At 37.9% G+C, this 24645-nt stretch overlaps 1 protein-coding gene across 9 annotated transcripts in view; it reads left to right on the forward strand.

Moving 5' to 3' along the window:
- YEATS2 (YEATS domain containing 2) overlaps nucleotides 1–24645 on the forward strand; it is a 109338-nt gene that overhangs the window by 59497 nt on the left and 25196 nt on the right. For 7 of the 9 annotated variants that reach the window (XM_033403135.2, XM_033403136.2, XM_033403128.2 and 4 more), the window contains 10 exons: nucleotides 2822–2866; nucleotides 5116–5296; nucleotides 6276–6518; nucleotides 8038–8196; nucleotides 9716–9819; nucleotides 11164–11271; nucleotides 11742–11924; nucleotides 19500–19758; nucleotides 21907–22068; nucleotides 24016–24167. In XM_033403135.2, coding sequence (XP_033259026.1) covers nucleotides 2822–2866; nucleotides 5116–5296; nucleotides 6276–6518; nucleotides 8038–8196; nucleotides 9716–9819; nucleotides 11164–11271; nucleotides 11742–11924; nucleotides 19500–19758; nucleotides 21907–22068; nucleotides 24016–24167 — 1596 coding nt within the window. The remainder of the gene's footprint in view (nucleotides 1–2821; nucleotides 2867–5115; nucleotides 5297–6275; nucleotides 6519–8037; nucleotides 8197–9715; nucleotides 9820–11163; nucleotides 11272–11741; nucleotides 11925–19499; nucleotides 19759–21906; nucleotides 22069–24015; nucleotides 24168–24645) is intronic. The other 2 variants (XM_033403129.2, XM_033403132.2) reach the window with 2 other exon arrangements.

Raw genomic sequence — 24645 nt, forward strand, 5'->3', positions numbered from 1 at the left:
CCTAAAAAGTTGGAGTAATTGAAGTAATGACATTGTGCGAGGTTTCTCCTGCCCCTTTTTTCTGTGTGTGCATGTGTGTGTTTTTCTTTTCCAGTTTTATATAATAAACATTTAACTTTCATAGTTGGAAGACAGACCATTTTTTTAAAGTGCCCCACATCCCTCTCTGTTGTAACCTCATGTACATTTTCTCTCCATAAAATATAATCCTAATATTGAACTTCTCCCCAAATGCCCTTACTTTGTGATTTACCACATTATTCTCATTAATTGCCCCCAAGTGAATCTGAGTACATTTTCATAATTCCTGTTTTGTTCCCTTTGTTCCACAAATGTACCCGTTTCAACCTTAAGGCCGCCTGAGATTTGTCCTCCATTGTTGGTAAACAGCACTACTTAACTTCATGTTTAAGTTATTTTCTAGAGATTACTGTAAAACAAGATTGCCTTATAACCTCAGAGAAGAACTGAAACCAAATAAAGAACATATAGCCACTTGGTTCGGAGGGGCAGGATATGTTCCCACTTACTTAGAGGAAGGTCTGAAATAGTTTTGCTTTCCTCTTAACTTATTTTAAGCACTGTACATACCATCTTATATTGCACTGGGCCCAACCCTAATCCCTAAAATAAAGGGAATTGTTTACATAGTTTTTATACATATTTTATTGTCCTTAGAGTTCCTGGTGAATGATTGAGACAGTTTTTAAAGTATTTTTTACCAGATTTTCCTTAATTTTACAATATATTACATGTTGATTGGCCTTGAGAACTTAAGCACCTCTGTTGTGACCACTGATCTTTATTTATTCTGGAGTATCATTTTTCCTGCAATTTCTTTGGTAACTCTCAGAACCATCTTTGATTTTTCCCTCTGTGTTCTAAATATTTGTTCACTTGCAGACCATTAATTTTTCTTTTAGACTACCCTTCGCCCTTTCCACTCTTACTAGGCTGTTCTTATACTCTGTCTCCTGATTAGCTTCTTTAATGCCAATCTGTCTTTTTTCCCTCAGTCCATTCTGTACACCGCCATCAGATTAGTCTTCCTAAAACAGGAGAACCATTATGTTGTTCCTCTCTGACAAGCTTTGATTGAATTCCTGTTATTCAGGTTCAGACTCCCCTGCCTACTATTCCAGGCTCTTCACATTTTGACTTGACATACTTTGCCCTAAATTATCTCACACTAATCCCCTGCATGAACTTCCTACTCCCGCCAGGTCAGTCTGTTCATGTCCCAGAAATGCCTTAGGCCAGCTCTTAAGTCTTTTATGCTCTTCCCTCCTCGAATGCCTGTGTGTATTCTTTCCATTCTTCACGTTCCTATGTAGCTTTTCCTGGCTATTAAAGTCCATAGCAATCCCTCTGTATTCTGAAATTCTGTAGTACATAACAATCTATATTTGATACTGTAATAATTACATTATATACTAAATACTCTAAGTGTTAAGAGTTCAATAAAATTTAAAGTTTGTGGGATGAAATTCACATATCTGCATCCCTGACAGGTAGTCATCTAACCTCTCCTCAACCATCACTGGAGCACAGTAATTCCCAAAACAATCCATTTATCCATTTAGTAAATAAACTTTTAGAAGCTTCTTTCATAAATTTACCTAAAACTGTTACCCGTTTCTCCCCCGCCCCCCCTTCTAACCTTGATCTCATTTATCCTAGTTTGATTTCTGGAATAGTACAGAACAGGACTTTGTTTTCTTTTGTAAGAACTCTAAAAATGTTTAATGATAACGTTTGTGTCTCTCCTTAAATCATTTCTTCCTCAGCCAAAACCTGTTCTTGTAACGTTTCTTGTATGCTGTGCTTTCTTTCCAGTTTCTCTTGTCATTTTGATAATAGTTCTGTTTTATCAGTGTCTCTCTCAAAATGTGGTCCCAAGAATAAAACATCGGCCAGTGCAGATTACAGAGACTATTATATCTGTGCTCTGGAGAATATGCAGAATGGATGTAGCCTTAAAATTGCTCGTATCTTTTTAACAGTCAACCTGTTGGCGAAGGTTTAAAACTCCAGATGTGTTCCATGGTGCTACTATAAATCTACCCTCTATTGCCTTTTCTATTATGAACACTAGGTCTCATGACTGAGTTGTCTTCTCTGTGTTCCCTGCTAAGGAACTCAGCCAGACTGAAATCTACTTCTTGCAAGCCTTTAGAATTTTCTATTTACTAACCTATCCCTGGCTTCATTTTTTCCCCCATCTCTCCTTTCCTTTTCTTTCCTTTCTACCCAACTTAACCATTTTTACCTATTGATCTTCCTGTATAAGATTTATATGGTAAGCTGCCACAAATCCTTTTTTTAAATTTTAATTTTAAATATAAATTAAAGTATAAGAATAAGAACCTAACCTCTTTGTATGTAATTGTAAACTTTTTTATTTATATTTTTGACATTCCCTCAATTTATACTCCTTTCTCTCCTCTAAAATAAATCATCCATGAAGTTAATATACTGGTAGTTACTAGTATTGCCTATATTGCCTAAATTTTCATTCATTTTTTGCACAAGTGCTTAGTAAATATACCCTAAGTATATAATTGTGTCATCACACTGCATGTATATTTTTATAGCCTGTTTTTATAATAACTATCTATATGTCTGAGGTTGTTTTTATTTATTTTACTCAGTTTTTCTCTCAGAAAATTGAGGGTTTTTATTGACATGATGAATTTATATGTTATGAAAAAGTAGAGCCTATGATATGAAGACTTGCAGTGAAAGGGGTTTTAGATAAGACTGTATCCTAAGCTTTATAAGTAAGCATAGTGAAACTTAATACTCTTCTGTCTTTCAATAGCTGGACAGAACTTATACTGGCTTGCAGACTCTTGGAGCAGAGACGGTAGGTTATTTTCCTACAGTATTATTTGGGAACAAGTAGAATGAAAATTGATCTTCATTTTTAATTAGAAAAAAAATGAACGCTTAATTTTATAAAAAGTTTCTCTCCCCCCTTATTTACTTATTTATTTTTAAATTGTGATAAAATACACATAAAATTTACCATTTTAATCATTTTAAAGTGTTAGGTGGTATTAAATATATTCACATTTTCACGCAGCTGTCACTACCGTTCATCTCCAGAGAACTCTTCATCTTGGAAAACTGAAACTACCCATTTATAATAACTCACCCTCTTCCCGCAACCCCTAAACCACTCTTCTATTTTCTGTCTCTATGAATTTGACTACTCTAGGTAACACATAAGTGGAATCATACAGTATTCTTTTTTTTGTGTGACTGCCATATTTCACTTAGCATAATGTTCTCAAGATTCATCCATGTTATAGCATGAATAAAAATTTCCTTCCTTTTTAAAGGCTGAGTAACATTCTGTTGTATGTATACATCACATTTTGTTCAACCACTTGTCTGTCAATGAGCACTTGCGTTGCTTCCATCTTTTGGCTATTGGTGAATAATGCTGCTAAGAATGTGGGTCTCTCTGTTCGTGTCCCTGTGTTCAGTACTTTTGGGTGTATACCCAGAAGTGGAATTGCTGGATCATACAGTTAATTCTATTTTTAATTTTTTGAGAAACCACCACACTGTTTACCATAGCAGCTGCATCATTTTACATTCCCACCAACAGTGTGTAAGGGTTTCGATTTCTCCACATCTTTGCCAGTGCTTGTTGTTTTCTGTTTTTTTGATACTATCCAGGGAGTGTGAGGTGGTATTTCTTTGTGGTTTTGGTATGCATTTCTGTAATAATTATTGATGTTGAGCATTTTTTCATGTGTTTATCAGCCATTTATATATCTTTTTTGGAGAAATGTGAATTCAAATCCTTTGTCCATTTTTGAATTGGGTTGTTTGTTTTTTTGTAGCTGATTTTTAGGAGGTGTCTCTATATTCTTGAGATAATCTCTTATCAGATATATGATTTGCAGATATTTTCTCCCATTCTGTGGGTTGCCTTTTCACTCTATTATCGTGTCCTTTGATGCACAGAAGTTTTAAATGTTGATGTAGTCTAATTTATCTGTTTTTTTTTCTATCTGTACGTTTTGTATCATATCCAAGAAATCATTTCCAAATTCAGTGTTATGACACTTTGCCCCTATATTTTCTTCTAAGTTTTATTGTTTTAGGTGTTATGTTTAGGTCTTTGATCCATTTTGAGTTAATTTTTGTATATGGTGTAAAGTAAACTTCCACTTTCATTCTAATGCATGTGGATCTCCAGTTTTCCCAGCACTATTTGTTGAAAAGATTGTCCTTTTCCCAATCAGTGGTCTTGGCACCCTTGTCAAAAATAATTTGACCATGTATGTGAGAGTGTATTCTATTCTGATGGTCTATTTGTCTGTCTTTATGCTAGTACCACACTGTTTTGATTACTATAGTTTTGTAATAATAAATTTTGAAATCAGGAAGTATTAGACCTTCAACTTTGTTTTCCCACCCCATCCTCCCCCTCCTTTTTTGGTATTCATGATATATCAGCAGTAGCCATTATGATTAGAATTAGCTAAGTTAAACCTTACTCTCTTCAGGGAAATGTGCTGTGTTATGCCAGAAGTTATTTATTGAGCACATACTATATGCTAAGCACTGGTTCAGGTACTGAGGATACAAAAATGAACAAATGAGAGTAGCTACTACTCTCAAGGAGTTTTATTCTTGGTTGTATTGAGACTAGGGAGAAGGTATATGGTAAATATAAAAGCAAATAAGATAATTTCACTTACAAATAAGTGCTATAAAGAAGAGAGTAGCCGGAGGACAAGTTGGGTGCTTTAGCTAGGTTGGTTAGGTAAGGCCTCTCTGGGAAGGTGACATTTGATTGAGACCTAATGGTGAGAAAGAGGCAGTCATGCTGAGATTGGGGGAAAGAGTGTTCTAAGGTGCAGAAACACTAAATGGAAGTTCCCCAATTTTATGATTGGTTTCATTGAGTGATCTATTAAGCCAGATTAGATTACATTCTGGGATAAATCCTTTAGTTATTGAGATTGAAATTGCCTTTGAAGTATGAATAGAAATCATTTGCAACATCTGTTAGAGCACCATGTTTTGAGACAGGTTTGGGGCTTTCTGTGACATTGATGATGGATTCATGAGCCCAGTTGTTGCCCGATCGTGTAGGTAGTGGATGTTGAGCTCCATCGGCATTCTCTTGGAGAAGACACCGTTTATCCTCAGTCCTCCGAGTCAGACATCTCAGATGCCCCACCATCCTTGCCTTTGACCATTCCAGCCCCTGTGAAAGCGTCCTCACCAGTAAAGCAGTCACATGAGCCAGTACCTGATACCTCTGTGGAGAAAGGTAGTATATATTTTTCCTTGTATGGAAATGCATTTTTACCTTGTATAGAGCAGTCATTATGGCGTGTTCCTTTCCATCACTTAATGTTGAACTGCTGTTTTCAGTGCCTTATGAGTGTATGGAAAATAAATTTTGCATAAGTAGGCATGCTGCTCTTCTACACAGACCTATTATGAAAATAGCCAAGCCCTTACTCTTCTCAGAAAAAATTTTTAATGCAGTTTTATCGACATTTTATAGAACACAAAACTCACTGAAAAGCATTACATTTTTATTCTTTGATGAATATAATGGTTTCCTCTAATACGTTACAGGAAGACTTTCTTGTTTGGTCCATAATTGTGTGAACAAGAAGTTCAAATATTAGTATCTAATCTTATTTAAAATACAATATAAGACTTATCATCAACAAATGTATTTTGACTATGGCATCTTTTTATTTAGTAAATATATAAGTATATAGTTAAGTATTTAAGTGTTCACTTATATAACATATACAAGTACGATATAAAATTGATTCTAAATGGTGTTAGTATGATCTGTAAGTCTACGTTTAATGTGATGTTAATATTTTAGTTCTTTTATAAAAATCTCAACTTTATTTCTCTTAAGTTTCAGTTGCATCCTTTTTATGGGCATTTAATAAAACAGGACATCAGTAGATTAAGCTAATGCTTTCTTTTGAGTTTTTCTTCTCTATACAGTTTATCAATTCATATATAAAGAATGGGAGAACATAATGAACTTATAAATTTTATTATATAGTGTTAGCTAATATGTTTTCTAATTTTTTGAAAGAAGCATTTTAATGAAACATGATTCTAGGCATGATATTTACATTTCACCAGAAAATACATAAAGCAGTGTTAAATACCAGTCAACTGTATTTATTTTACTACTGGTAAATGGCTTAAATGGTTCTTGAAATGGTGAGGGATTTCAAAGTGGTTGATGACTTATTTGCGTGTTTCATTTCAAGAAGGATTCCCAGCCAACACTGAAGCTGAGAGACACACTACATTTTATTCTTTGCCATCTTCATTGGAACGAACACCCACCAAAATGACAACATCCCAGAAAGTCACCTTTTGTTCTCATGGCAATTCAGCTTTTCAGCCAATAGCATCAAGTTGCAAAATTGTTCCACAAAGTCAGGTTCCTAATCCGGAGTCACCTGGAAAATCCTTCCAGCCTATCACCATGAGCTGCAAGATTGTCTCAGGTATACGTGGTATATATGAATTTGGTGTGTGTAAAAATCGTTAGAATGATAAAGTACTATGGCTTTTTTTTTTCTTTTTTTTTTTTAGTTTTTTTTTTTTTTAGCTTTTCTAAGCAGGGTTTTTGTTTAGTTAACAAGCAAGCTCATCACTGTTGATTAGCAAAGCAAAAGTGTCACAAAACAAAAACAAAAGTCATTCATATGGAAACAATTTTTGAATGCGGAAAGAAATAAAATTCAAAGCACCCAAATTTTCATCTAGAATCAGCACAGGTAAATTGTTTGCTAGGATGTATGGAGGAAACTAAGGTAGGAATTAAGTGTGGGAATTATATATGGAAACCAGAGTGACTAGTAATAGAAAAAAATTAGATGCCTTTTGGTTTGTAGTTAAGCTTCAGGGGTTGGTTTGGGATTGAGATATCTTTTATACTCTATAACCACACTAGAAATTTACTCATTCCTGTGATAGGTCATTCTGAGGTTTCATTTTCACTGAGGTTGAGTTGTCCATTGCCGCACAACAGTTTATGTTAGGTAAACTTCTAGTAGAAATATGCTTTATAGTTTTGACTGTGTCACCTCAGAAAAGACATGAAAGTGAGTCAATAGAAATACGTAGGCAGTGGGAGACTTCTATATAATTCTTAAATGAAGGGGGTGGGGGGAGTGTTCAGTGCTAAAAATAGCTAAGCAGAAATATGATCCAAGTCCTTGAAATTGATAAAAGGTAAAGAATGTATAATTTTACCCACCAGTTAGAAGCGTTTTGGAGCTTGCTGCTTCAGAGGTGGAATAGGCTGAACATATAAATTGTTTTGAAGTTTAGAGAAATTCATGGATAACAGATTTGATCAATAACTGTTGAGGATGTTTAATGATGTATCTGTCGGTAACTTCTGAGAGCTATGGGAACACGAATCTCTGGCTTGTGGCTGTGATATGGTATTGAGAGAGACTTTTGTTTTGGTGGATGAATTTCATATTTTCCTATTGGAAATTCATTGCAAATCAAGACTTGGTTCCTAAGTCTAGGTGTTCACTTGCCTCCCTAACTTCAGTTTCTTCAAGTATAACCAGTATTATAACAACCTGCCCAAGTTGTTGTTACCTGGGGATGCAGCAGTTCCACACTTGTGTAAAAGCACTGTGTTTTGAACTTTAATATGCCTGCTGGAGTCTCTTGTTAAAATACTTTTTATTTTATGTTATTTTATGTTTAAATGTTTATTGATATATTTGGTAGATCTGGGGTAGGACCTCAGTATCTGTTTCTAACAGGCTGACTGCTGCTGCTGCTACGTGGATAAGGATGTAGAGAGTAAAATGCACTAACCCCTGGCCTCAGCTGCTGCGGCTGCTCTCAGTACCTGAAACTTACAGTCCCATTCTCTTTTCCCAACTTGTCGCCTTTGTACTGGTGGCCCTGCCCCTCTTCCGTTTTCTTTAGCGTCCTCTTAGATGGGCTGAATATATCTATTTTGTTTAGTTTATTTTGTTTCTCTTTTTATTAATAAAGGTTCCCCTATATCAACCCCAAGTCCATCGCCATTGCCTCGAACCCCAACTTCCACTCCAGTCCATGTGAAGCAAGGCACTGCCAGTTCTGTTATTAATAATCCTTATGTTATCGTGGACAAGCCAGGGCAGGTTATTGGAGCCACCACTCCTACTGCAGGTGTGTGTTTGAATGGAACAATATTCATGCAATCCCCAAGATTTGATCTTTTTTAGAGGTGGAATCCTAATGTGACTTAGTAGCCATATAATAGGAGAATGAAATCTTCAACCATGAACAAGAGGAGGGAATACATAAGAGTGTGTATATATATATATATATATTTATATATATATATTCTTTTTTGTTTTCCAGTGCTATTTGAGGGAAGATTTACTTCTTGTAAAAGTTATATTTTTAGGAATTTACTTAAGTTTTATTTTTTAATTTCTTAAGATTCATAGTGAACCATAATTAATTTTCTAAAAAAGGAAAAAAAAAGAGTGGATTTTATTCTCATTTAGACATTCTTTTTAGGCAATGTGTGATTAACTTTTCAAAATTAAGCTTTAGAGCAAGAATAGCTTTGTGAGCCATACATATTTTTCCCCAGTGAAATAAAAAAGTGATCTTTACTTTTCAGTGAATAAGATAAAACTTGCATGTGGGAGGGAAGCTGAACCCTGTAGTTATTTAAAACAAAAAACAACTCTAATAGGAAGCATAAGAAGTCTTTGGATTCCCCGTGTTTATCATCATAACCTCATATAAATACAGAGAGCTTTTCAGGTTTCTTTGAGGTACTTTCACTAACATTTTATTTATTCCCTTCAATTAAACTGTTTAAACACGTGCACCTCTGTGTAAACTTTCCTGTAGCTTTCACTTCTAATAGAAATATTGAAAAGAGAAATGAGAGAAATAGCTATAAAATAATGAGACTGATTTTTTTCTAACATGTTTGATTTTAACACAGATTAATGTGTGTTGGGCCTTTCCAACTATTTTTTTAGAAAGTTATGTTCTTTAACAATGATTATAATTGTGGGACTCCTTTACAAAATGCTACTTTCAGAGATTCCCTTTTGAGTACACCTAAGGATGCCAAGTAGGTGTCTTTTGAGGATGTTTAGTTTTAGGAATCAGCCAAAGTCTCTGCAGGCAAGTTTGGTAAATGGAGGAGGTGGCCAAGTACCATTTTTAGTCTTGACTTACTGTTGACTGTAGATAATGTGACTTATTTTGATCAGACCCTAAAGCCAGTTGTACTGATGGAGTATAAAGTGTTTCATGTCAGCATTTGGAGCAGGTATAACCTTCTAGTGAAACTACTTTGAAGGAACTAGCATTCAGTTGAATGCCTGCATTTTGGCACATTGTGAAATAGCCAACACCATTATGTTACAGTATCTCTTTCTATATGAGTGCAGAATATATAATGTCTGCTTACTTTACTTATTCTTCTACACTTCCTTACTAGCTTCTTGTCCCTTTTTAGGTTGATGAAGCGGTCAGCTTCACAGGATGAATCCTTAAGTGTTTTTTTCTATAATAGTATCATGGTTGTGAGTTTTCAGCCCTTCAAAATGAACAATACATAGTGGGGAGAAGACGAGGGTGGTGGAAAATGGCTTTAAAATTCCATTTTGTAAATTTTACTTTGTTTATACTTTATTTTTAAATCTACGTTGCTTATCAGGAAGTCCTACCAGCAAGCTCTCTACTGCCTCTCAGGCCTCCCAAGGAACAGGTTCCCCGATTCCTAAAATTCATGGAAGTAGTTTTGTAACATCTGCTGTCAAGGTAACACTCTTATTGCACTTTGCTAGTTTCTAAACGTGGTACATTCAAGTTGAGCCAGAATTTGCAAGTGATAATGCAGATTTCATAAAGTAGAATCTTCAAGCTAAGAAGTATCATAAAGATCAAGTACTTCAGACTCCCCTACCTTACCTATGATTTTTTTTGACAGCTTTGTTATACATTTTTCTTTACAAAGTAATAATTCGTATCTTTCCACAGTGTATTTTCCCCTTCCCCCACCTTCTTCAGGATAAGAAGTCCTTTGAAATTTAGAATTCCAAATATGATCTGACTTGTTCAGATCATAGTGCTAGATATCTGCTCACTGTTCCGCAGAGACAGTCACTGCTGTTGACTTAGTTATTCAGCTTATTTGTTATTGTCTTGGCTACCTTAAGGCTAGAGCCTCTGAGGTATAAACTCCTGTTTGAGAATTCCTGAGAATTCAAAGATCATCTCTTACATGACTGGTGCTAACACAGCATTTCTTATATCTAGGCACTTAATTGTGATGATATTGAATAGTTTCCTGATCCAAGGCGAGGTTTTTCTCTAATGCAGTGTAATCTTTGAGCACTGTGTTCTATGAATGCCTGAATTGTAAGAATTCCTTGAAGGTCTTAATTTTCTACCAGTGTATTTTTGCATGTTTGTTGATGATATTTGCATTACATAGTTAAACAGTGTTCTTAACTTTGTTTCTTGCCCCCAACATTTATTTATGGAAAATTGCCTCTGAGACTTGCCTTTTGTATTTGAGAATTAGAGACAAATGACAGTAATTTTGAATTTTGACCTTTGCTGTCTTTGTATTTGCTAATTGTTCAAGTTCTTTTTGTTGTATTGTTTTTAAAATTTTTAGTGAAAAATTTCCCCCTGCGTCCTGGGTATTTATTCCAGAGTAACAGATCAAGTTGCAAGTACTGTTACAACAGTGTGGTATACTGAAACACTGTCACTGCCTGTTACATTCATTTATTTAGTGCGTAGACCTTAGGGATAGAAAAGAAATAGAATACAGTACCTATCCTTTAGTAGCATCTGGCAGGGGACTGGACATGAAACCAATGAGTCAGCCAAATATTACAGGTAGTATGATAGGAGTCTTTCCAGTTTACAGTGGGCACAGATGAGTAGGTTCTTGCCAATTTATAGCCTTACTTTGAATTGTCTTTTCAAGCAATATTAAAATGCAGGTGTAGGGACTCAGAAGCCCCCAAAGAGTTTTGGGCTTTTTGTTTGTTTTTGTTGCTAGGGAATGTCACAGGTTTGTATTAAATATGTGACTAGAGTGAAATCACTCACTTTATCCTAATTGTACAATACGTATTTTTACAAACACAGCAGGAGGATTCTTTGTTCGCATCTATGCCACCTCTTTGCCCAATTGGGAGTCACCCTAAGGTTCAAAGCCCCAAACCTATAACTGGAGGACTTGGAGCTTTCACAAAAGTGAGTATTCATGAGAGGATTATCCCACAGGTGGATAAGCTCTTGTTACAGAATCTTTTTGTGGCATGTTGGAGTTGATTGATGCTACTACCCCACATCATGGAACTTTTTAGTATGTCTCATTTCTAAGACTGGATCCTACTTCTGAGACATGCTTCCATTTGTTTAGTGGTGTTCGCAGGGCAGCCCTTGGAGTCTAGCAAGATGGGAACTCCCTGGTGCCGTTTTGCCACCAATGTCTAAAATAAATGACGAGGTTGGTTTGCAGATACACTGGATCTAGTCCACATCCTACTTTTGGTCCCTTTAATAGCTATTATGGGCTATACTTAAGCAGTATTTTTACCCTTCTAGTGGAGTCATTGTTTACATACAGGGCTTCGTTAATTCCTGCATACAGAATAAATTCAAATATTAGTAGCATTTTTCATGGGCTGCTTATTCATTGTCATTATCATGTTTGTTGCAAGGTAATCATCAAACAGGAACCTGGAGAAGCCTCTCATGTACCAACAACAGGAGCTGCCAGCCAGTCACCACTCCCTCAGTATGTGACTGTGAAAGGGGGTCACATGATAGCTGTGTCCCCTCAAAAACAAGTCCTAACTGCTGGAGAAGGGACTGCCCAGTCACCAAAGATTCAGCCCTCTAAGGTTTGTGTTGGGTAAGGATGGGGAAGTCAACATGTCAGTGAACGTTGTTTGCCTAAGTAATGGACAAGTGCTGAAAAGGGTGACGGTGTTGATGGTCCCGGGAAAACCTGTGGATGAAAGCCCTGTAGGAAAAGCAGATAAGTTGGTGTTTAACCCACCTGTTCTTTTCATAGTTATTAACAAGAGCAGGGACATGGTTTATAGAGGGCCCAGGGACAGTTCAAGAGGTGAAGGGATGCCGTGTTATCTCTCCGACAGTGAAGATGATTGACATCATGGACACAAACTTTACACTTGATTCAAGTCTAACTGACAGGATCGAGGTCCACTGTTTTACCTGTTTATTTCTGATAGGAGACTGCTATAGTTTGCACCTCTGATGTCTCGACTGTGTGATCTGTTAAATGATTCTTGGCTCTTTAGAGAGTTTATTTTCTTTATAATTTGAAGGTTTGGGGAATTTACATATTGGGAGAACTCTAAATCAGATACATGTTTCCCTGCATCCGTTGTACTTAGGAGTGCCAAAGTATATCATGCTCTTATTTGCATATTATCTGTAAACCTCAGACAACCTTGCAAGGTGGATATTTTCACTGCTATTTTACAAATGAGGAAATTGTGGCTCTGAGAGGTTAAGCAACATCCTTGAGAGCATACAGCTAATAAGTGACAGAGAATTTGAACCCAGGTCTGGTTGACTCCAAAATTCCCCATTCCAGAACTGTTAAAATTTGTGAGCCATTGTGTGTAACCTAAGCATGCTTTTAGAACATCCAGAGTTAAATAATCTTACTTTTAGGGCAGATATATCCTAAAGCTATTAAGGATATTAAGAGTACTATGTGAAGCGCTTGCTTTTCAACTTTAAAATAGGTTTTAGATATTTTGGTTAGTCTAGATGGCTGCATATAGATTGAGTTAAAAATTCATAGTCTTATAGGTGGTTCTAAAATCTGTAAGAGTTCATTAACCACTTTCCCAAACTTTTCTGCTCATAAGACTCAACTGATGATTAAAAATATCAGAACTTCTTGGTGACCCTGGGAATGTGGATTTTTTACAAACTCTGCTACTGACTCATATGATTAGGTAAATTTAGGAACCATGGAATTACAGCATCAAATTTGACTTTGGGGGGGCTTCCCTGGTGGCGCAGATGGTTGAGAGTCCGCCTGCCGATGCAGGGGACACGGGTTCGTGCCCCGGTCCAGGAAGATCCCACATGCCGCGGAGCGGCTGGGCCCGTGAGCCATGGCCGCTGAGCCTGCGCGTCCGGAGCCTGTGCTCCGCAACGGGAGAGGCCACAACAGTGAGAGGCCCGTGTACTGCAAAAAAAAAAAATTTGACTTTGGGGATTCCATAGCCAGAATCACTAAAACAGGCAACCCCCAACTACTTCCTGATGCTCCCTCTGTTGTTTTGGCTTCAGGGATAAGCATTTTGTTCAAGTCCTTTCGTGAATCGGTTATTGTCATCTAGTCTTCGTACTCAGACACATCCTGTATGTTGTTTAAAATCTATTTTGCTTCACCTAGAAATACATGGTATTACTGATTTAGGCTTTTGAATCATGATAGCATTGCTATTTATGCTCAGAAGCTCTGAAAAGTTTCTGCTTTTTGCCACTTTTGCATTTTGCAAATCTGCTCACCCAGTAATACTGAACAACTGTATTGGCTTTCTTGTCACATTCCCACCTACCTAATGGCAAGGTAGGACCAAGAGAAAATAGCTGGGTTTGTGCTAGAATGCCTTAAGTGTAAAGGTACCTGATAAGAAAAGCCACAGAAGAGTGTGAAAAAACTACAGAGAAGCAGAACATGAAACAAGACATCTATCCCAGAAATTTTGTACATGCCTTAGACTTGAGATAAAGAGCTGTCTGCAAGTACAGGGTGTCCCTGGTTATTGCTGAGGTGTAGTCAGAGAAAGTATGCCAGAAAACAGGAGGGTGAACAGAATGGTACTGTTTCACTTTCCACACAACTTTGGCACAATAGAAACACAGTTTATCATTTTCATAAAAGTAGAAAGCGGTGCTGCTTTTGACATGAAAAGAGACAGTTGAGGAATTGGTGGTTCACATGGGAAGGAAGCAGTGTGGTGTAGTTAAAAGAGCATGAGCTTGTTACACATCTCAGATCTCAGCCACTCATTACTTGTGTGAGCTGGGCAAATTTATCTCTCTCAGCCTTGTTTTTTCATCTAGTAAAAGGAAATAATACCCTTTGCCTTTCAGTGCTGTAGGAGAATTAGAGATCATTGTATATAGAGGACCTAGCACAGAGCAGGTGCTAAATAAGTGATAGCAGCTAAAGTTATGTGAGGATGAGTCCTATGTATATATGTGTGAGTACCATGTAATAGTTACTGTCATTGAGAACTAAATCGTAAGTGGCTGTATTTTTCAGCATCCAGGGAAAAATCACATATAGAGAATCCTCACCTTCAGGTTGCTAAAGTAGATTCTGACTTGCAAAGGTCCGTACAGGGCACAGGGAGGGCAGGAATAGAAACACCAAATCAAAGCATGAATCAAAATTAAGTATTTAAAACTGTACAGAACAAAGGTGAAACTAAGGAAATTCGGAGAGCAGTGCTGTGGGAGGGGAAGAGGAAATCAGTTGGTAGGTGATTTCAGGTTCTAGGCCAAATGTTGTATTAAAAAAAAAAAACTAATTTGGGGTTACAGTGTCCTACTCAAGAGACTTGCTTGTGGTGTCATAGACAGCTGTGCATAGGGTTTTCCCCAGTAGAATGCCAGACTTCCTCATTCTCCTCAGTGTTTTAGAATAAAGGGGGGGTTGTTTATCTTGTGAGCAGTTTGCTCTTGGTGGACAAGCTCTGCTAGTAAAAACTGCCCTCCTGTGGCCAGCATGGTTATGTTTTATTTGGCTCTCGGAGGGATTAGGTGTGTCATATTCTGGACATTTTGAAGCAGTTGAGTGTGAGGATAGAGGTTGGCACAAGGAGGGAAAAGCAAGTCAGATGCATGGGATTGGAGGAAAGAAATTAAAATAGGTACATGTATGTATTATTTTCCTTTTTTTAAATTGAAGTATAGTTTGTATATAATATTATATGTTACCAGTGTACTGTATAGTGATTCACAATTTTTAAAGGTTAAATTCCATTTCTACTTATAAAATATTGACTGTATTCCCTGTGTTGTACAGTATACCCTTGTAGCTTATTTTATACCTAATAGTTTGTACCTCTTAATCCCCTACCCCTATATTGCACCTCCTCCCTTTTCTGTTCCCCACTGGTAACCACTAGTTTGTTCTCTATACCTGTGAGTCTGCTTCTTTTCTGTTATATTCACTAGTTTGTTGTATTTTTTTTTAGATTCCACATATAAGTGATATCACATGTATATATTATTTTCCTTTAAGATCTTTGCTTTCTTTGTTAATTTAGGAACATGAAAATAGATTATGTGTAATTTAGCTTATACAAGGGATTATTAAGTGTGATATATTTAGGAAATGTAAAGACAGACGTCTTAGAAAAAAGTTCAACTACTATAACAAATTCCCAAACCAGGAGCTTAAATGAGTTTACTTCTCTCACACATGAAAGTCTGGTAAGCGGCCCTGCTGTGTTGGATCCACAATCATCAAGAATCTAGACTCCATCTCATTGCTCTGTCATTTTCAAAATTTGGTTTTCAGCTTGTGGGCTATGATAGCCACTTCCTCTCATGCCACCGTGTTCACATTTCTGGCCAGCAGGAAAAGGGAAGGGAAGAGGGTTTGGGGAGAGCGAACCAAAAATTTGCACTCATCACTTCTGTTCACGTCCCTTTAGCCAGAAATGAGATGTCAGACCTAGGTGTGAAGGAGTTGGGAAATATAGTAGGTATTCTGTGTGGCCATGTCCCTAGCTGAAAATCGGGGGTTCTGTTACTATGAGAGAGAAGCAAAGAATACATATTGGGGTTCAGCTGGCAGTTTCTGCCATACCTTAAAAATAATTTTCTGGATTAAGAAGCTTTTTTTTTTTTATCAATGCAGAGAAAAGTTCTTGATTAGTAAGAAGAGTTTGTATATCTCCACATCTCTAGGGGGAATGAGTGTGCCCAGCTCTGTAGCTACAGTAACACTCCATGTTGCCTATATAACGAGGCTCATACAGTCAGAATGAAGAGATTTGGATAATCATCAGGGATTGTTTTAACCAAGCCAGGATAGCTGGGAGTTTTCTCTTCTCCATTCTAGATGAACTTATTTCTCCCCCCAACCCATTGGTTCTTTGATTTTTTTTTTTTTTTTTTTTTTGCGGTACGCGGGCCTCTCACTGCCGTGGCCTCTCCCATTGCGGAGCACAGGCTCCGGACGCGCAGGCTCAGCAGCCATGGCTCATGGGCCCAGCCGCTCCGTGGCATGTGGGATCCTCCCAGACCGGGGCACGAACCCGCGTCCCCTGCATCGGCAGGCGGACTCCCAACCACTGCGCCACCAGGGAAGCCCTCTTTGATTGTTTTGTTTCTTCCTTTCTTTCCCTCCTTCCTTAAACGTACGTAAAAGTGCAGAGGCTATTTTAATGAATCCTACATGTCCATTATTCCATTTCAGCAGTTACCAGCATTTTGCTGATCTTCTCCTCCTAGAATATTAAAGCAGATACGAGCTGTTATCTATATATTTTGATTTCTGTTTGATTAACTGAACCTTAAGATCAAGGTCCTCTGCCCTGGCCAAATGCTGAAGATAGTGACAGGTGTTTATCCTTTGGCTTTCTGTCCTGAGTCTCTACGTAGTCTCATAGATCACCAGTCTTCAGTTCATAGTAACAAGTGTTGTGCTGGCTGCAGCTGTCGTTTACTGTGTACATCATGCTGGCTAGGCACTTTATAAACTTATTTTCATTTATGCCTCATGATCTTATGAGGTATTTTATAGATGAGATATCTAAAGCTAAAACTCAAAGAGGTTAAATAACTGTGCAGCTACTAACTGATGGAACAAAACTGGGAAAGCAGGTCTGACTGCTTATAAAAACCTATACTCTTTCCTCTGTGATACACTGGTTTATAACAATTGATTAGGGGACCATTTTCTTTACATCAGCCATATTGTCCAAGCACATGACAAGTGTATTTTACTATATTCACGTTCTTTGAAAAGGAACCATGTATGATTTAGTGATTATTTAACTTAAAAATCCCATTCATCAGTTGTTATATGGTTTGACATTTTGTTCTACCTTAGGTAATGCTATTATTTTTTAATTTGGGAAGATTCTAAAATTTCAGTAAATACAGAGAATAATATCAATATCCACATATCCTCCACTGTGAATTAACATGTTCATATTTAATTCAACATTTTTTTCTCCAAATAAAATATGACTGATAAAGTTGCAGTCCACTTCGTTCTTCCCCAAAACAACAGTCATGAATTTGGATGTGTAGCTTGACAGTCCATACTTTTTATTACATACGTAATAGCCGTAAGTAACATGTAGTGTTGTGAATTTTGAAGATTTACATAAAAGATATTTATACTCATATTTTTCTGCAACTCCCCTTTCACTCAATATTTGTACTTGCAAAGTCTGTTGATGTTGATATATATATAGTTCCAGTTCATTCATTGTAACTAACGAATGCTATTCCGTCAGTCTGTCTTATACCACATTTTATCCATTCCTCTATCTATAGACATGAAGCATATTTCATTTTGTAGACATTAAGATTACTTACAATTTTTTGTAATTACAAATAATGCTACCTTGGACTTTCTGTGTATGTTCCCTTGAGCACATGTCTAAGATTTCTCTGGGATATATCCCTACCAGTAGAGGGTGAATTTTCAATTTTAGTAGATATCCTAGTACTTCTCTGGAGTGGCTGTACAAATTTACCTTTCTACCAGCAGTGAACAAAAGTTCCTGTTTCCCCATATCCTCTAGCCAATTCTTGGTATTATCAGGCTTTAAAATTTTCCCCTCCAATCTGATGGTTGAAAAGTACTTTCTTCTTTATCTTTTTTGCCTTTAGAAGACAGATCTTTTCCATTCTTAAAAAAGAATGTAAAAGTCTTTTTATCTAGCTTCTGGTGAGAAGTTCTTTTTATGAAATAAAGAATTAGGGAGTGTGAAACACTGCCCCAATTTTCCATTAATTAAGTTGTTTCTTCTAATTGAACATTGTACTATTGACCTTGTTTTAAAAGAGCTCTGAAGTATTCTTTTACTTGAAAAAATTTACGGTATTTTTAGAACTAGGTACTTCTAACTTTCATTCTTTGGGTGCTGGGATTTTTTTTTTTAATTGAATTAAATGTTTTTCTAGCTTATACTTTTTCTTTTTTAATGAAATGTCTACCTTTAAGAAAAGGAAAGATTAGAAAGTATAGAAAAAGATAACTTTTTTTTTTTTTTTTTTTGGCGGTACGCGGGCCTCTCACTGTTGTGGCCTCTCCCGTTGCGGAGCACAGGCTCTGGATGCGCAGGTCCAGTGGCCATGGCTCACGGGCCCAGCTGCTCCACGGCATGTGGGATCTTCCCAGACCGGGGCACGAACCCGTGTCCCCTGCATCGGCAGGCGGACTCTCAACCAGTGCGCCACCAGGGAAGCCCGAAAAAGATAACTTTTTAAAAAAAATAAGTTGGAAGAGGTGTCACATGTTATACCATATAATAAATGACATGAATTGTTAGATGTTCTAGTGATGGAGATGGGGATAACACAGAAGGGGTTACTGAAAAGGTGATATTTAAAAGTATGTAGTGGAGTTCATAGTTCATATATGAGAATGTTTATTGCAGTTTTTTCATAATGCGAAATTTAAAATTATCTAAATAGTCACACAGTAGTGAAATACTTAGATTATGGTATATCTAGTCTAATACATTATTTTTTGGTCATCTCAAACGTTTTTGGAAAATAACAGTGGAAATGGTTGTAACATGATGTTAAATTTAAAAATTATAAAACTATATGTATCCTAATCTTGGTTTCAAAATGTACATTTAAAAGAATCAGAAGTAAATACTACATTAAAAATATTAAGAGGGCTTCCCTGGTGGCGCAGTGGTTGAGAGTCTGCCTGTCAATGCAGGGGACACGGGTTCGTGCCCCGGTCCGGGAAGATCCCACATGCCGCGGAGCGGCTGGGCCCGTGAGCCATGGCCGCTTCGCCTGCGCGTCTGGAGCCTGTGCTCTGCAACGGGACAGGCCACAACAGTGAGAGGCCTGCGTACCGCAAAAAAAAAAAAAAAAAATTAAGAGATTATTTCTGATGAGTAGAGTTTTTTTCTTTATATCTCTGTATTTCCTGTGTTTTTTTTAAAAAAAAAACACACATTACTTTTTATAATTAAAATAGGTTATAGATAGTAGCTGGGGTTAAGACAAAAGCTGTAACATTTTATTGTAATAAAATCCAGACTGAGAAATACTGCTGTTCACATCATAGGTAGAATTCCTAGATGATTGAATTAGACTCCATGTGTTGTTATCTAGGGGTTTGCTTTTGTTCTTTGCTGGAAGTGACTGTGCTGCTTTAAGACCCCTCACGGGACTATGAGAAGAAGCACTGCTGGGTTCTCCTCTGTTTTGAACAGGTTGTTGGGGTTCCAGTTGGGTCTACCCTACCTTCGGCAGTGAAGCAGGCAGTGGCAATCAGTGGTGGCCAGATCCTCGTAGCCAAGGCCAGCTCGTCTGTCGCCAAAGCAGTTGGTCCAAAGCAAGTTGTGACCCAAGGAGTTGCCAAGGCAATTGTGAGTGGAGGTGGAGGAACCATTGTCGCTCAGCCGATGCAAGCCTTAACCAAGGCTCAGGTCACTGCTGCTGGCCCTCAGAAGAGTGGATCCCAGGGTTCAGGTAACTGATACTAATCGGGGGCCCTTTCAGCAGCAGCCCCTTCCAAAACGCTCTGTGCTAGTGATTTTATTTGCTATTTGGTTCTCTCTAGAAAAACCTAGGTTGTTGATGTTTTAAGGAGTATATAAAAACATGTTAATCTTTTTCATGTAACATTTTACATAGAGGCCTGTAAGGCTTTTGCTCTAAGTTGTGTGTGCGCATGTGTGGGTATGAGCAAGAATAGTAAAAATAGAGGGTGTTTCTTGATACTGCTCTCAAGTCTGAAGAATAATTCTCATTTGTCCTTATTTCCACGTTGCGTTCTATTTCAGACGTACAGTCTTGGTATGGTCATTTGCCAGCAGCATTTTGAGATACTTGACTAAGGCATTCTCTACTAAACAAAAGTTTAAATACTTTGAATGTGTTTTAGTCCTTAGTGTTTGTTTCTGTGAGTGCATGAAGAAATATATCTCAGGTATTTGATATTTACTAATTTTTAAAGGTCTTGATGAGGCTAAAGAATGGTAGCAGTGAGTTGGGAGGGTAGTGGAGGTCCAAAATAAAGATTTCAGAGGTGAAGAATTGCTGCTGATGACAAAGTTCTTTTGTGGCATTAAAAATGAGTGTTTGAGATGGGCCAGAAGAAGTGACCTTTGGAGTTTGGAAGATATAGCACTGAGAAGGCAGAGAATTAAATAAGTCATCTATAGTGTTGTCACTGAGAATGAGCCTTTAGCGCAGAGCACAATACTTTGAGTCTGGAGTCCGCCTTCAGCTAATGAGGGGAAGTGACTTGGGAGTTCAGTAAATTAGAGCAGAAAAGAGAGGGAGATGGAATAGCTAAGTAGGAGCCTCAAAAGAGGCAGGGCTTTTTTTTCTCCCCCTCTGGCATGAGCCGTGATAATGGTCTGAAAGTCTAACTGGAGAGCAAAAATGTTCCTTTCCTGGTCCTAGCCCTCTGATATTGAGGTAAGACAGAAAACAGCCCGTAGCTAGCGGATTTCTGGGGAAGTCTTATCTTCAGAGGACTGATGAGTTTAATTACCACAAAAAGAGATAATGTTCAAGGAGGTTGATGTTCTAGAGGGTGTAGTGATCACAGCAGGAATTCCTGGAGTGGGGTGCCTGGTGAAAGAGTCAGGGAAGGAAGAAAGCATGAGGAGATGGTTCAGATCAGGGACCGTGAGCCGTGTGGAGATGGGACTCCGGGTGCGGGTGGCAGAGAGGTCTGCAGTCCTGGCGTGGCTGCGATGCACAGTGGTGTAAGATGAGATTAGTTCTGGTCATAATGAAGAGGGATGGCCCTCAGTTTAATATCAGTCCCTGATATTGGGTGCAGCTTCCAGGGTTCCTGCCTCCCAAAGCTTTGCACAGTGAAGTGGTCCTGAGAGGGACTACTCTAGCAGGTGGCAGGAGGCTGAGAGTCCTTTCCCTGTGGGACTCACATGGTCCTGTAGGCTTCAGTTCCTGGAGATTCAAATACAAAGTAACTGCAGAAAGTTTTCATGTTTAGAGGTATCACAGCGATGTGCATCGAGAAGTAAATTCTAAGGGGTTAGTGAAAGCTGTTTGACATAGGTGAGACTTTTAAAAGATGAATTATAGTTTCATAGTATATGTGCCAGTTGTTGACTGTAGCATTTTTTAGTTCTTAGAAAGTGAGGGAGACTAGAAGTCTTGTTTCAAATCAGTAGATTCATCGTTACTAGAAATTGACTATAAAGGGGCTTTAAACAAATGAGAAGCAAATGTGTATTCATCCATAGAGAGGGTGATTATTTTATTGACTGTCTAAACAACAGTACTTTTGAGAGTTAAGAGTCACTATTAATTATAGTGGGACGTAGGTATAAATTGTAACGGCTTTGGGCAAACCATGACATATGGTCACTCTATATACAGATATAAATTTCTTTATAGTTTGTAGAAAGCTCTTCTAGTATGTAAATATTTTAATTAGCAACATAATGAAAAATGTCAGCCTTTAAAGCACTGTGCATCTAGGAAGCAAACTGTAGAGTTTATTGTTTGTTAGTGTTTTTGAATAAGTATTTTATTACTCTGTGTATGTTTTAATTTTAGAGATAGCATTGCCCTCAGTTCCAATTTATCTTAATGTTTTTCCTCTTTCTTTTTTTCCCTCTATTCCCTTCACCATTTTAGTAATGGCGACATTGCAGCTGCCAGCCACTAATTTGGCCAACTTGGCAAATTTGCCTCCTGGCACTAAGCTCTACCTTACAACGAACAGCAAGAACCCTTCAGGAAAAGGAAAACTGCTGCTGATCCCTCAAGGAGCCATCCTGCGGGCTACCAACAATTCTAGTTAGTCCATCATTAAATCATTTGGTTCTTGGGTCTCTGGGTACGTTCATCTCATCCACCTGAGGGGCAGTTCTTACCTGTTTCAGGAAGCATTTTCATAGCTCTGTTTGCTCAAATGGATTTAAAACATGCACACATTTTAACTAGAAGTGAGTTTAAATAATCATAGTCTTAGGAGGTGACACTGTTGTCTTGGATTTATCTGCTCAGAGTCTGGGTTTGGGAACAAATTACAGTGAAGAGGTATGGCTACTGAGCCTGTGTTGGGAGAAAGCTGTATATGTGAGCTGGAAATAAAGAAGACTTCTTCCTGTCAGTGGTATCTGAAAACTGGTGACACCTGAGAAGATTGCTGGACGCCTGTTTTTATTTTGAAGGGGATGGGAATAGGATTGGAATCAAGTGTCTCTGCTTGCCATTATTTAGATGTGCGACTTAAGTTTGCTAGGTTTGGAGATGGCAAGAGAAATACAGGCTCAGCCTTAGTGTGTAAGATGTAAAGCCCCAAGGAAATTAGGTGGTTTATCTAGGCTTATATAAACTTTTGCTTTGACATATAGAGAAAAACAATTTGGGTAGTGTTGAAAAGGAAAGGGTGAGAGGAATTATTTCCATCTGAGTCAGAAGTATAGTTGGTACGGCAGTTAGGTTCATTTGAAATTAGTCACTTGCCAAAGTGCAGTGTTGTAATTGTAATCAAGCAAGAGCTCCTGTGCCCGTGGTACAGAAAACCATTTCTGACAGTGGGAGTTTGCAGCAAAGTTAGTGTTAATTGCAGGGCACCAAGCAAGGGAGTGGGAAACAAGTCTCAGATCCACTCCAACTTGGTCTTTGAGTTCAGGGTATTTAAAGGGGAGGAACAAAGAAGCTGGGGTTAATCATCATCTTGTGATGTTTCTTAATCGTAGTTTTGGGTGTCAGGATGTCTCTGGTTTACATTTCTCTGGCCAGGTGGTCCATGGCTTGGGGGTCTATTAGCTCATCTTGCCCTAGGGAAACAATCTGAGTTTTTACCTTAGCGATGTTATCTACAACAGCACTTTTAGTACATTAATGATGTTGTTAACAACGGCAGGTTTAGTCATCTGACTCTGGTTGATTAATGTTCAGTTAGCACAGAATTGAGGTCAGAGGGGACAAGAAAGGGAATAAAGTTTTGGATAGAGAGATTAATCATAAACTCAGCAGGGGAATTTGGTTTTAGGGGGACTCAGTTTCAAAAGCTAGTCAGCCATTTTGTTTACTGACTCTAATGGGCGATTTCCACTCTTACCCTGGTGTTTTTTCCTCATACCTAAGTAGTGGTGTATCAAAAATTTAGATATGTAAGAGAAAGACAATGTAAGTCTTCCAAAATTCATCCAGAGAGCTACTTAGAGTGTAGTTTACATATGTAATGTCACCAAAAGGGAAGTAAAAAGGGTACAAAGGCTTTAAAGTGGAATTTGAAAAGCAAAAAAGACCTGGCGTCGTTATAAATATGAAGAAAGTCTTGGTTTTTTCCAGAGCAGGGGGGGAGATGGAAAAGAGAGAGTATTGCAAAATTACACTAAATTCCAGCAGTTTCACTGAAATTGAATCAGATGCCAGAAAGTTTGGGAGCACTTCTCTGAGCACATTTAAGTGTTGGTTAAAAACACTTGGTTAGAAAATGTATCTGACTCTCGATCTCTCACAACTAAGCTAAAACACTTGCAAAGATAAGTTCTTCATTGTAGTACAGTACTCAGAGCTGAACTAGTCGACCATCATTTAGTCAAACGTAAATATATTTCAGTCTTCAGCGTTAGAAAGTTCTCACTCTTGTCACAAACTTGTATATTACAAAAAAAAAGGAGGAAAGGAGGAAAGGGAAGGAGTGGAGCCCTAAGGGAAACATCTCTCTGGGCTCATCTGTTTTTTCTCTTAAGCCTTCTCTTAATACTTTGTCATTGGTTGTGTTTTCAGACCTCCAGTCTGGCTCAGCTGCCAGTAGCGGTGGTGGTGGCAGTGGCAGTGGCAGTGGAGGAGGAACTGGAGGAGCCCAGAGCCCTGCCGGCCCTGGAGGGATATCCCAGCACCTGACGTACACATCTTACATCCTCAAGCAAACCCCTCAGGTCTGCTCATTTGTGACTGGTATCTTTTAAATCAGTTATTTAATGACTGCCTTTAATTATAGTGGATTTACCTTTACGGCTCTGGAATCAGGCATCAATACTAACATTTTAGTCATGTTATAAATCTGTATTATTTTGGGTTTGCTTTGTTTTGAGAGAAAAGCGAGTGGAGATTCAGAAGGACCTACGTAACTTATCCAAGATCTCTCCGCTAAGCCTAGTGGTAGGGTTTGGATTTAAACCCAGATCTTTCTGAAAGATTTTTGCTATGCTGTTGCCTCTCGTGGATTTGGAATAGTATTAATGTGCAGTTGAAAATTTTCTCCTAGACGTAACCAGAGAGATAGTATCAAGTTATGGTTTGGAGTTCCATTGGATTCAAGATTAGGAACAGGCTTCTGCCTCCTTTCTTTCCCCTTGTCGCTGGTCTTGGCTCCTCTCTAAGGAAGGGAATGGAATTTTGGTTCTAGATGTTCTT

Source organism: Orcinus orca, chromosome 5 (assembly GCF_937001465.1).
Source record: "Orcinus orca chromosome 5, mOrcOrc1.1, whole genome shotgun sequence".
Lineage (NCBI taxonomy): Eukaryota > Metazoa > Chordata > Mammalia > Artiodactyla > Delphinidae > Orcinus > Orcinus orca.